Here is a 14,641-nt window from a genome sequence, read left to right on the forward strand (position 1 = left end):
TCAAGGTCAAAAGTCGGTCTTTTGACCCTGAAGTGACCTATCGCTATAACTTGTCAGATCTTCATGTAGTGTAGGCCATTGAAAGTATAAAAAACCGAAACGAAATATAGATCTGTATTTTAATCAGATTGGACTTGATGAAAACCATAAACAAAAGTCACAGAAAAAATCTTAAGTTTAACTTTGACGCCCTGATAATCTTGGCATAAAGTCTGCACCGTAACAATTCGATGTTTCCCGTTTTGTCTCCAATGAAACTATAAACATTGAAAAAATTCAGAACAATGTTCGCAAATAAAGTTTATGTATAATTACTATAATTTACAGGACAATTTGAGAAAATTAAACAATTTGGTCCAAAGAGTATTTTATACATACATGTATATAATTTTTAGCGTAAATAACTCGGAATGTGAGAAATGAATTCCAGGGGGCGCGATAAACTGTCCTCTGCACGTGATTAATAATAGTATAGTGTCATGTACAGGTGCAACGACGTGTTTGATATTCCATTTTATACCGATATTTTAGAATTTGAATTCTACACATTTCTGAACGGCAGGGTCATAGACCTTGAGACGCATGTTTTACTAAGCGGAATCCACATCAAGACTTACAGCTAGTGCGGCGATTCGCGCGAATTTTTAGTCCTGCCGATGTCGAAGAAATTAATTACGATATTCAAAACCATTTAATCGTGTTTGTGTGCATGGATAATGTGTGACGTGGAAAATTATAAATGACAGGTCAGTTACTAATGCGACATTTCGAGGCCTGTCTGATTAAACTCTATATTTATTTCTATTTATGTAAATTATTTTCTTTTTTGAAAACCATCAAAAAACACACACACACACACTTGGGCCTATAAGCTACTTATTATAGAAAATCGCGCGAGGAGCTCGAATCCTCGATGCAACTGCGTACGTGATCAATTGAACATTTGGAAAACTGTTCTGACTGTATCCATTTTCTTTCTTTTTTGTACGTATTTATTTTAAGGTTCAATAATTATTCTCTGATTCGACATAATCATTGTTTTGTTGGTCATATTCAACCAAGAGGAAATTTCAAAACAATGGCTGAATGTTCGCTACACAACTATTTTTTTCATTGGTTAGATGGGTCTAACCGCAGGAAAATTTACTGTTACTATTGGCTGACAGCATGCTTGCAGGAATCAAACAATCTTATTTGCATATTGCATGCTTTATAGTATAATGACTGGATCGGTAACCTCAACGACCAACATGTATTACCTTTTATAAGTGTGCTACTGAGTTTGCCATTTATAGAATAAAAATAAGGCATATTTTCACGTTAACAAAAATATTTACTTGAAGCATCGTAGGTTTCCACTAATTTCCAGCATCCAGAATCAAATTTAGCAAAATTTTCCTGTGGGCCAGAAACACAATTCCCATTAGACAATTATTCGAGGATTGGTTACATGGGCTTTATTTGCAGTTTGGGGTTCGCTTTTTGACAAATGTAAAATATGACGAGATCGATAAAAGCTCTTCTTCTATTTTGACGTTTACGCGAGCCGAGAAGAGCACATTCCATAAAGCGTGTTCTATTTTTTAGTTTTTTAATAGGCTTAGGTTCACCGGCTAAGCCGGCTATACCTTTGGTTATTAAAGCGGAAATTGCAAATTTTCTAAGAAAGTCAAAACGTAATTATTTCTATGTCTTTTGCGCAAAAGGTTGTCAACTCACAATTATACGATCACAAGTGTCATTTCTTACACTTAAAACTCCTTTACACAGGAAATAATAACACAATTACCTCCCTTGTTTTCTATTCTCAACAATGGAGTAGCTTTATTCAAATGTTTGAAAATGAAGAGGAAAATGATATTTTTGCCAATTTCTCAGCTGGCAATAGTGAATTATAGGATTAATAGGATTATTCTTTAACAAGGTAGAACTGTTTATAGATACCATCTATTTTCAGGCTTTATTTTAGTAAATTTTAAAAATATAACTAAACCAGTGGCTGCCAGGCAGGATACGCCCACATTTTCGAGAGATGGATAGAGAACAAGCTAAAAAGAAAGTGATTTTTTCTACAATCAAGGGCCATAATTCAGAAAATTACAATTCGATATGTGCAAATATCGAAAGGAACCGAGATCTTTGGGTTATAAACTAACATTTCAAGTTTCAACAAAATCGGATAAAAATTATGACCTCTATAGGGTCCACAACCTTGAAATTCGAACTCAGTCATCCTTAGGGTGTAACGGTGATATAATAATACGTTTTTTTAAATCGGATAAAAATTATGACCTCTATAGGGTCCACAAGCTTAAAACGCGATTTTTCGTACAATCAGGGGCCATAATTCAGAAAGTTACTTTCCGATATGCGCGAATATCGAAAGGAACCGAGATCTTTGGGTTATAAAATTACATTTCAAGTTTCATCAAAATTCGATTAAAATTGTGACCTCTATAGGGTCCACAACCTTGATATACCATATTTTTACGCTATTTGAGAACAAAGGGCGGTCATTTTGTCTGTCAGTTTTGGGCCGATTTTCATGAAATTCGAACTCAGCCGTCCTTAGGATGTAACGGTGATATAATAAAACTTTTTTTTAAATCAGATAAAAATTATGACCTCTATACGGTCCACAAGCTAAAAACATAATTTTGCGTACAATCAAGGGCCATAATTCAGGAAGTTACGGTCCGATATGCGCGAATATCGAAAGGAAGAGAGATCTTAGGGTTATAAACTTACATTTCAAGAATCAACAAAATCGGATAAAAATTGTGACCTCTATAGGGTCCACAACCTTGATATACCATATTTTTACACTATTTGAGAATGAAGGGCGGCCATTTTGTCTGTCAGTTTTGGGCCGATTTTCACGAAATTCGAACTCAGCCGTCCTTAGGGTCTAACGGTGATATAATAACTCGTTTTTTTAAATCGGATAAAAATTATGACCTCTATAGGGTCCACAAGCCAAAAAACGCGATTTTTAGAACAATCAGGGGCCATAATTCAGGAAGTTACATTCGATATGCACGAATGTCAAAAGGAACTGAGATCTTTGGGTTATAAGCATACATTTCAAGTTTCAACAAAATCGGATAAAAATTGTGACCTCTACAGTGTTCACAAGCTACAAACGTGATTTTTCTTACAATCAGGGGCCATAATCCATGAAGTTCAGGGCTGGCCACGAATAAATTGATGGCGAGCAGATGACTGCTCACGCAAATTTAGGTTTGGGCGAGCAAGGTGAGCAATAAAAATTGCTCACTCAAAATGTTGTTTGCGTGAGCACACATTTTGTAACATTGTTTCAATTTAAAATCATAAGAAAATTGCTATTCCTGGCACAAAGTTTGCAGTAAACATGTGTGACCATCGCTTTCTGTTTTTGACAGTCATACGTACTTTTCTTTATTAAAACCAATTTCCGTATGGATTTCTTCACCCCACGAAATAAATGTGGATAGGGCAATCAGGTTGCCTTTGGCCATTATTACGCTTAGATTGAAAATTATACGACTGCACAATGGAATAAAAACCGAAGTTCTGATAAAATAGGAAATACCGATAAATATTAGTTTGAAACGTGTTCATTTAGCATGAATGCCAAATGCCGGATGTAAACATTCTTTACTTTAGACTCGATTATCACGTGTTTGTTACTGGTGTTCGTAGGAAAACCAGTCATGACGTTCAGGTCTAAAGTGTATTTTTAGTAACACAAGTTGCGAGTAACTTTATTAGCCAATCAAATTTCAGGAGGAAATGCCGCGTGCAGCTGGGTGAATCTCAGTTTGAAAGACGAATTTATGACGTTATTGACATTGTTGGGTTAGTTTCGGCAATAAACTTGTCAATATTTTGATTATTTTTACAGGGTTTTCTTAAAATTTTGCGCAAGCAACGAACCGCTCGCGTAAATGTAGATTTACGCGAGCACAGCGCGAGCGCGAGCAGTTGCCTTCGTCTCGTGGCAAGCCCTGAAGTTACAGTCCGATACATGCCAATATCGAAAGGAACCGAGATCTTAGGGTGATAAACCTATATTTCAAGTTTCGTTGAAATCGGATAAAAATTGTGACCTGTAGACTGTTCACAAACAATATTGTGGACGGACGGACGGACGGACAGGGGCGACGACAATATACGTCCACATGAAAATTTGCAATTTCCGCTTTAAGAAGGGTGAAACTTTAGACAGGTCAGTATAGGGACCTCGGCCATGCCTTTGAATTCTTTTTTGAATTAATAGATAAATTAGAAACGTTGTTTTTTGCTTTGTTCTTTCAGTGTTTTTTTTTTCAATTTTCACTACTCGTCGTCCCCTAGGTTACTACCCTGCCTACCAGGGGGAGGACTAGCACGGATAACCAGTGCATGGCCTCTGGGCTCAACAAGGGGTATACTCAAGCCAGAAAGTAAAAATACTTTTGTAACCTCTTTGACGCAAGCCGTTGCTCTGTAGAATGTACTAGGACATAAAGGTAGGTAGTATGCTGGGTGAATAAACAACAGAGCATTAAACTGGGAAAGGGTACATTCTACAGAGCTAAAATCGACCAAAGCCGATTAATCGGAGTGGGCCACTCTGACCACCCGTCTTGGTGAACCATGGGCCAAAGTAATGTGTTGCAGAGAAAGGGCACACAAGCCAAATCCCCGCTCAATTACCAGGATTCCACTCTCCACGCGACTTTTCATACAATCAAGGGCCATAATTCAGGAAGTTACAATCAGATATGCGCAAATATCGAAAGAAACCAAGATCTTTGTGATATAATCATAAATTTAAGGTTGCATCAAAATCGGGAAAAAATTGTGGCCTCTAGAGGGTCTACAACCTTCATATACCACCACATATTTACACCATTTGCGTTATACGAGGGGCAGCCATTTATCCATCAGTTTTGGTCCGATTTTCATGAAATTCAAACCCAACCAACAATACGCTGTGACGGTTTATATATTCACACGTTTTTTTAAATCAGATAATTCAGGAAGTTACGATCTGATGTATGCATATATCGAAAGGAACCAAGATCTTTGGGTTATAAACATATATTTCAAGTTTCATCAAAATCGATCAAAATCAAAATTGTGAGGTCAAGAGGGTCCACAACCTTGATATTCTATATTTTTACACTGTTTACGTACGAGGGGCGGCCATTTTGTCCGGTAGATTTTCATGAAATTCAAACACAACCGTCATTCAATGTGGGCGTATAAAAAGCTTTTATTAGAGAGCAGCCATTGCTCCGTTGTGATAATCTTTACGAAGACAAGATTGTCACAATCATGGAAATGCAAGAAATGAAATGAAATGAAATGAAATGGGGTTTAATGTCCCTCTGTTCTGCTTGAACAATGAAATGAAATAAAATGCGATTTAATGTCCTGGGCTAATGAAGACTGGCATATGCCATACAGTGTAGCGGCACTATGGCCTACTCTTATATCGAATTCCATCTGCCAATTGATCTTTTACTAGGTGGAAAAGGTGATTTTGAGATTATGATTAAACATTTGATTTTAATTTATAAGTTTTTCAAGCAGATCTCATCATTCTTCTCACAAAACTTTTTACAGATTCAAAATCGGATGGAGGTTGTGATTTTTGACTTTTCGCGGAAGAAAGGTTTTTCAACACCTTGGAAAAGTCATTTTTGGTGTTTTTGCGATGCCATATTTCATTTCGAATCAAAACTATCAAAAATGTAGATGTAAATTCATGAAATACAACTTTAAGGCTAATTATGTTTCGATTTTCACATTTGTGTAACAATTACTCCGATTTCCCCAGCAACTCCAAAATACATAGGTTTTCTCAAAAATTCCCTTATGTCAAAGTGATTTTGGTCAATTTTTTCATTAAAAATGGTCTTGTCCATGTTATATCTAAAATATTGAATCTGGTTGTTATGCATTTTAAAGTCAGTAGCTATCAAGTAAGATAAACAGAAAAAGAAATAGTAAAAATATCTATATGCCTTCTCTCAAGAGCTGAATATATGTTCATTTTTTAACAATTTTCCACGGGAGCAAATTGCCTATTTTTGGGGCGTTTTTGGGTCATTAATAAAATAAGTAGGAATGGAGATACACAAGTGAAATTATGGGAATATGTCAAAAAGTTTGCGAATTTTTAAAATTACATATTTTTAATCCGCCATATATTATCATTTTTGGTTGTCATAGCAACCAAAATGGAAAAAATGCAATTTTTGACCATTTTTTACGCTGTTTACCATGACCCAAAAAGTGATCACCACATTTAAAAATAAGCATTTTACATACATGCCAACCTGAAGAGATTGAAAATCAGAATGCCTTGTATTGAGGGTAGAGCGAGGACCGCAGGCCCAAGTATGATCGGTGCGAATCACCGTTAGCGCTGGAGACGCCGCAAGCGTTAGAGGCTTGAAAGGCGTGGGTTTTGGGGCCCGCCTAAGTGCCCCAAGAAAATTTTGAGAAATTAGCACCTATTTAAAGCAGTACCTTGTATTATTGGATAAAAACAGCTGGGGATTTAGGTCCATGCATCTGAGGTTTTTTTTACCTATTTTTATATACGAAAGTATGCAATGCTTTTGGTCATTTACATGTAGGCATGACCTAAATTTGTTGTTAAGTGAAGATAATAGATCACTCCTACAGACTAAACAAAATGCGAATTCATCGCCTCTACACGAGGACGTAATGGTTCCTGGAAATTCTTTGCCGTAAGTTTCCCGGTATTTTTGTCTGACATTTGTTTTGGAAGCCATTTTGTTTGTCTTGACGACCGACACGGAAGTAGAAGTCGTAAATTATTTATACTGGGTTTTATTTATAATTGTAATTTGTTTTTTTCACACATGGAAAACAGCTTGAAAACATTTTTTATTAAGTCAGAAGGAAATATGGCTAAGGAAGAAGCAACAACGTTACTGGCAACTAACGGTAAACCCGCCGTGTACTGTACAAGTGTATGCGAGAATGGCTCCGCGTAGCAAATAATATCCGCAAAGTATGCAAATTAGGCACGGCCTATGACGAAATAACCACATGACATTTTAATCTCGATTAGTCCAGACATATTAGCTTTTTCCATTTTTATTAATAATAATCGAGAAAACTGGAGACATGTTTTCGGCAATTTCCGTCGTTTTACCGCGAATTATGCAAATTAGACACAGCAAATGACGGAAATAACCACATGACATTTTGATCTTGATTAGTCCAGACATAATAGCTTATTCCATTTTATATTAATAATAATAAGGAAAACATGACATATGTTCTCGACTATTTTCGTTGTTTTACCGACTCATACTACGATAAACAGTCCTATCGCCATCAGATTCACAACAAACAGCGAGAATGCCGAGACAGTCGTCAATGTAAAAATAAAACGAGAAGGATTGTATCAATCAGAAAGGTCAGGAATGAAATATAATAACTTTCTTCCAATAAATTTTAAAAAACGGAATTATAAAGAGTAAAATCGGAATTCAGAATTAGACTCAGAAAATCGGAATGATTCCGACAAAATCGGAATAGTTGGCATGTATGATTTTAAATTATTTGAAACCCATATAATGTCAAATGATATGGATTGTATAAGTTTGAGCAAAATATTAAGGAGTTTGAGTGGTTACCATAGCAACCACTGTATATTTTTTTTTAAAAAAGCATTATTTTTCAATAATTATGACACCAATATTGATAATTGTATTATCTAAAATAAGAAGCTATTGGGCAAGATTTTAAAAAATAAATAAAATCAAAATCTTTATATGTCTTCTCTCAAGAGCTGGAAAGAGGTTCACTTTTGAAAACATTCCGCGGTAGCAAATTGCCCATTTATTTGGCTGGTATTAAGAGATACTGTAAATGAAATATGAAGGAATTGAAATCTTGAAGTGAATTTTGTTTACAAGTCCAGAAGTTTGTGCATATTAAAAATTACATATCTTTACTCTTGTATATTTAACATATATTTTGTTGTCAGCAACCAAAACGAAAAACAAACCCCAAAAATGCCATTTTATATAATTTTGAATGGTACATGTTTTTACCATAATGAAACATGTGATCACTGATAACCCATTTGAAAGAAAGCTTTTAGCATCTAAAAGCAATGTGATATTAAATGTTATAAATTGTATCATTTTTATAAATTGCATAATTTTTATAAATTGCATAATTTTTATAAATTGCATAATTTTTAGTAAAATATTAAGAACTTTGGGTGGTTGCCATAGCAACTATATAATTTTAAAAATAACATACCAGTAACTGTTGTTTCACTATTGTTTGTTCTCTGCATGTATTGCTTACATGTTACAAGAAGATTTCTATTTTGTATATACATTATTATCTAACAACATTGACCAATAAAAACAAATTATTTGTGGTGCATCTAAATAATTCTCTAAAACTTTTAAAAGAAGACTAGGTAGGTACCCATACGACAGTAGGCTAAGGTACATGTAGGCCTAGGGTGGCACTAATGCTAGGATTTTGACTGGAAGAATTGTTTTGTTTTTACAATGTAGGTCTACTTTACATTTGAACATTTTCATTATTCCTCCAAATGTAGACTATCGTGGAGCAACTCCCCTTTTTTTATTCGTGTTTTTTCGTCAACAACATCAAATCTAGGCCTATTAAATTTAATAAAGCCTTCACCCTGTGTTTGTTGGCCTAGATTCAATTTGTTTTTTTACTGGCTAACAAATAAAATTTGGTGTTAAATACATGTATTTTCCCAAAATTACAATGAATTAAACATATAAATAATTAGTATGAAAACCGATATATAATGATAAAAGTTTGCGAATTTTTAAAATTACATATTTTTAATCCGCCATATATTATCAATTTTGGTTGTCATAGCAACCAAAATGGAAAAAATGCAATTTTTGACCATTTTTTACGCTGTTTACCATGACCCAAAAAGTGATCACCACATTTAAAAATAAGCATTTTACATACATGCCAACCTGAAGAGATTGAAAATCAGAATGCCTTGTATTGAGGGTAGAGCGAGGACCGCAGGCCCAAGTATGATCGGTGCGAATCACCGTTAGCGCTGGAGACGCCGCAAGCGTTAGAGGCTTGAAAGGCGTGGGGTTTGGGGCCCGCCTAAGTGCCCCAAGAAAATTTTGAGAAATTAGCACCTATTTAAAGCAGTACCTTGTATTATTGGATAAAAACAGCTGGGGATTTAGGTCCATGCATCTGAGGTTTTTTTTACCTATTTTTATATACGAAAGTATGCAATGCTTTTGGTCATTTACATGTAGGCATGACCTAAATTTGTTGTTAAGTGAAGATAATAGATCACTCCTACAGACTAAACAAAATGCGAATTCATCGCCTCTACACGAGGACGTAATGGTTCCTGGAAATTCTTTGCCGTAAGTTTCCCGGTATTTTTGTCTGACATTTGTTTTGGAAGCCATTTTGTTTGTCTTGACGACCGACACGGAAGTAGAAGTCGTAAATTATTTATACTGGGTTTTATTTATAATTGTAATTTGTTTTTTTCACACATGGAAAACAGCTTGAAAACATTTTTTATTAAGTCAGAAGGAAATATGGCTAAGGAAGAAGCAACAACGTTACTGGCAACTAACGGTAAACCCGCCGTGTACTGTACGAGTGTATGCGAGAATGGCTCCGCGTAGCAAATAATATCCGCAAAGTATGCAAATTAGTATGAAAACCGATATATAATGATAAAATATTGAATAAATTGCCTTTGTAACAATCGGGTATCATCAGACTGACGGACTGTACGGCCATTTTATTGTAAATCGTCAACGGGAATTCCAGAATTTGAGCCATTATTTAAATTATTTTTTGTTGGTGTTAATTCTTTTGCCATGGTTAGAAATCATGTTATTGTTATCCCTAAGTCCGTTCCTTCAGACGAATGCAAGTCGCAACCGGAAATGGTTCTCCCATACCATGTTGATATTTTCCGATTTCATTTTCATTCGTGTGCAGATTAAATACTTCAAATTAGGCATGAACAACAGAGAATTAAGTAATTCAGAACATTGAAATACTTGTCTATGTTTGGCAATTTTTTAACGGTTGAAAAATATTTGGTGTCAAACGTAAAGGCGTGTGTAATACTAATTGGAGCTGAGAGGAAATTTCCCTTCGATAAAAGCGCGCGAATACGAGTCACGTGATGTAAACATTGTGGATCCTTGTCAAGAAGCATTAAAATAATGGAATTATCTATCATTATGTCTTTTCAGGCAAGTCATTTATTCATATAACATAACGCTTATTTCATAAATGAACAACGAGTTGCATTTAGACGTAATTTACCCTGAATATGGGTCTTAGGCACTTGAAATTATTGTTTTCTTCACGTGTTGAAATGACGTCATCACATGCCAAACTACGTTATTAATTATTTTCCAAACCATTTTCCGAGGTATACCATTTTCAAATGCCCGGCGAGGTCACTTAACATGTTCCGATTTTGTTGATTTTAATAGCATCGAAACGGCAAATTGCCTCAAAAAAAGATTATGTGAATTGAAGTGTTCAACTTAAAAAAAAAGCATGGTATTTTGAAATGTCAACAAAGCACCCCCGACCGATCGAAAGATCGTTCAATTATCTTTCTAGTGATATTAAAATGAAAAAGAAATATTAATAATGAGTGACCTCGCCGAGCATTTGAAATAGGGTACCCTAATTTAAAAACGTGACAAAATTTTTCTTCGTAACGTCAAAACACGGCAAATTGACGTTTTTCAACTTACGCTTATGAAATAAATAAAACGAACACGTATATAAAAATTATATCACGTATATAAAAATTATATCAAACAAAATGCTTCCAAAATATTTTTTAAATTATTACAAAAAATTAAGTAGCCACTGTTTGACGTTACTTTTACATGCACGCCAATGTATACACAGGACCTTGGTTTGTTGTCCCATCCGAACGATTAGACAGCTATCCTCGTCAGGCCCTCCGTCCTGCACCACTGAAAACAGGAAACCATCCTGGAAAATCCTGCGATGAACTTTCTCGGCCAATACAGGCATCGGACACGCAACCTCCTGGCTAGCGAGCCAGCGTCTTTTTTTATCTTACCCACTTATCCACCGTGGCTCTCCGAAACACAAGAGAAGTCTACCAACATACAGGAGCAAATTTATGAACAAGCCAGCGTCACTAGTGTACATACAAGTAAAATGGTGATTTATTTTGTGGAAGAGTTGCAAAATTGATTACAGCCGAAAGGAAACTAAAATTTTGTTATGTGGATTAGGTTGGTAATCTTGTGCTGTGTGATAAATGATTTTGCTATTATGTAAGAAAAGAAAAGATGAATTTAAAAAACTATATCATAGTAGTAATGTAAAAGCTTTGAGCCGAAATTGAAAGAGTTATCTTTAGAAATATACATGATTTGTAACAAATTGCAACTATTAAGGATGTAAGGGGTCTTTAGTGAAAGAAAACTCTGGGGTAGCTACAATTCCTTGGTTTGAAGGACAGCTTTAATAAAGAACTCATAAAGAATTCAGTGAAAAAAATTATTTTATACCTGAGCCTTTTTTCGCTATATATGGTTCTCCTAAAGTCACATAAAATAGCTCATTTTTTTCATATTCTTCATCATCCACAATCCTGATACGTACAAATTGTCTGAAAAAGAAATAACAAAATACTCATTTAAACATAGGTTATGCAAGAGCTAAATCTGCCTATTGCAGGTTTTTCATGTGGACGTATATTGTCGTCGCCCCTGTCTGTCCGTCTATCCCCAATTTGTTTGTGGACACTCTACAGTGTCACAAATTTTATTCGATTTTTACGAAACTTAAAAGATAGGTCTATCTCCCAAAGATCTTGATTCCTAAGATTCCTTTCGATATTGGCATATATGCCATAAGTTTACGGACTGTGACCCCTGATTGTACGAAATATCACATTTTTAGCTTGTGGACACTTCTGTCCGGCAGTTTTGGTCTGATTTTCAGAAATTCGACCTCAAGCATCATTACAGTGTAACGGTGATATATTCACACATTTTTTTTTAAATCGGATAATAATTGTGACCTCTAGAGGAACCACTAGCTAAAAATGCGATTTTTCATACAATCAGGGGCCATAATTCCGGAAGTTACGATCCGATATATATGGCGGGCATATGCACATCTTAATTATCCTGGTTGATACTGAACGGTTAGGTATTAAACTCCATTTGATTTTTTTTCTCTTCATTACAATTGCCACTCCCTTACAGTATTATTTAGGTTTTGCCATATATCTATTTTAGCAAGAAATATACATATAGATGCTTTGTTTCAATTCAAATATTTCAGGGTTGTAAAAATCCACTAGCCCGACGTCCGGGCTAACTTACGGGCTATTGAACTATTTAGCCGTATTAGTCCTGGGTTAGTGCTCTAGTTTCACTGGTTTGTGAATTAAACTAGTGACGATATAGATAAATAAACTATAAAATATCCCACATTTATTTCTCAAATTCCAAGGAAAACTCAATCATAACAATAGATTTTCTGTATTAAAACTTAAGAGTCGTATGGACATTTTTTGTACCCTTCTATTCATTCATTCTTAGCATTTCATTTCTCCACCTTGCACGCTTTGACAGGTCACATATAAACCAGTTGAAATCAGGTTGATTTAAAAACAAAAGACTCACTTATACTTTATATAATTAGATTAGTTCTGACATAAATATTTGAAAGCATACCTTTGTATTTTTAAATACAAGATAATTTTGATTATTTAACATGTCAGGTATTTCCAAAGAATTTACTACACGTGTTCGTTACACACACGCCATGATGGATGGTTCCAGTGACCTCTGTGTGTCGTCAACTTTGACCCTATCGGCACAAAGCATGGCACTGGAGTGATAAAATAAACAATTTTACTATCCTGTCTATTTTAATATTATATCAGCACATCAAACTGGTTTGTTTCATTTTGAAACACTCTTTATAGAGTGACCAGGTAAATTAATACGGTAAAACAATTAATTTGTTAATCAGTCAAGGCTATCTCGTGCTTTGCTGGAAGTGCTAATAATAACATAACGTATACAAATCTTGGAGCGGGAATTAAAGGAGTTAATTTACTGTGATATATTACGAATGACATGTGCTATATGAAGTATTTTTATGGTCTTTAGTGAAAGAAAACATTGTTGTGGCTACCATTCCTGGTTTTGAAGGTCAGATATGATATGAAAACAAATATAGGTTTGTAGTTTTTTTTAACCGTTTCACCAGTGCAACCGAACCATGACCAGTTAACCGAGTATAGCCGTATACATCCTTAATTATTAGGCAATCAAGTCTACGATCTTTATGAAAAACAATAGGTTGGCAGGCAACAAAACATATGCCCAAATATTGATGATTAAATCTTGTACCTTGTCGAACTATGGACTAGTGGATATTAATGCCTGACAGTAGACTACTATCCCTGGACTAGTGGATTAAAAATTTTTTTTACGCCCTTGAAATATTTGTTAGGAATTGACCCGAAAATCTATAATTGTTATTACTGTATCTACATAAAGTTCTACAACTAACTGAATCCGGTGTTTATGATCTATGAATAAGAAGAAACCAGTAGGATGAACTGTCTACAACAATAAGAACCAAGCTGGTTACATGGGGAGATTGCCATCCGATTTCTGGAAAGATAGGTTAGCAGGCAACGAAACATACGCCCACAGCAGCTAAGTCGTCCGAGCAGTCAACAAGAGTTGTCGCATGTTTTTTCTATTGTCCATAATGAAACATTTATAATACACTAAAATTTGATTTAGAGTAACAACTTATTATTACGTAATTATCAGAAAATCATTAGAATTTTTTGGGCTTTTAGTTCTGCCCCATGGTAACATTTAGTATACGAAACATTTAATATCATGAATTTAGCTGTTCAAGTTATCAAAAGTCATTGAAAATCAATATTATTTACTTGTTTGTCTCAAGACCTTAAACTCTGTTAATCGATCTAAAGTCAATCGGATGATAACTTTGGTCTCTAGAGCGTCCACAAGATTTTTCAAAGTTATCAAGGGCCATAACTCTTGTAGTAATTATTGGAAATCGTTGAAAACCACTGGGCTTCTATGTCTTGCGACCTTAAACACTGTGTATAAATTTAAAGTCAATCAGATATTAACTTTAGCCTCTAGAGCTTCCACAGAATATTTCAAAGTGATCAAGGGCCATAACTCTGGCAGTAATTATCGGAAATCGCTGAAAATCAATAGGCTTCTTCGTGTCATGACCTTAAAGTAAAATAAAAACATGTGCCATTTTGATTTATACCGCCAAGGTCGTTTGCCTCATTCTAATAATCTACTACTATTGAACCAATCAGTAAGTGGGAATATACGTGACCTAGGTCGTTATGAATAAATTTCATTGTGGGAAGTCAAAACACGGTCTAAACTCGTATGCCGTAAACTAGCGCAGGGAATGAATGAATATTTTTTTTTATTTAGGCTACTGTTTTCATTGCACTGCATTAATAATTCTATTTGTTACTATCACTAAATAATAAGCATAATGTTGACATTTATGCTCAGAGCTGCGTATGTGATCAATTGCATTGGGGAAAATT

General features: G+C 34.9%; 1 protein-coding gene across 2 annotated transcripts in view; it reads right to left on the reverse strand.

Annotated features, from left to right (window-relative positions):
- The window catches only part of LOC126820649 (sodium/calcium exchanger 1), a 145,690-nt gene that overhangs the window by 78,850 nt on the left and 52,199 nt on the right, over positions 1-14,641 (reverse strand). For both annotated transcript variants that reach the window (XM_050548728.2, XM_050548729.2), the window contains exon 2: positions 11,574-11,674. In XM_050548728.2, coding sequence (XP_050404685.1) covers positions 11,574-11,674 — 101 coding nt within the window. The remainder of the gene's footprint in view (positions 1-11,573; positions 11,675-14,641) is intronic.

Source organism: Patella vulgata, chromosome 5 (genome assembly GCF_932274485.2).
Source record: "Patella vulgata chromosome 5, xgPatVulg1.2, whole genome shotgun sequence".
Lineage (NCBI taxonomy): Eukaryota > Metazoa > Mollusca > Gastropoda > Patellidae > Patella > Patella vulgata.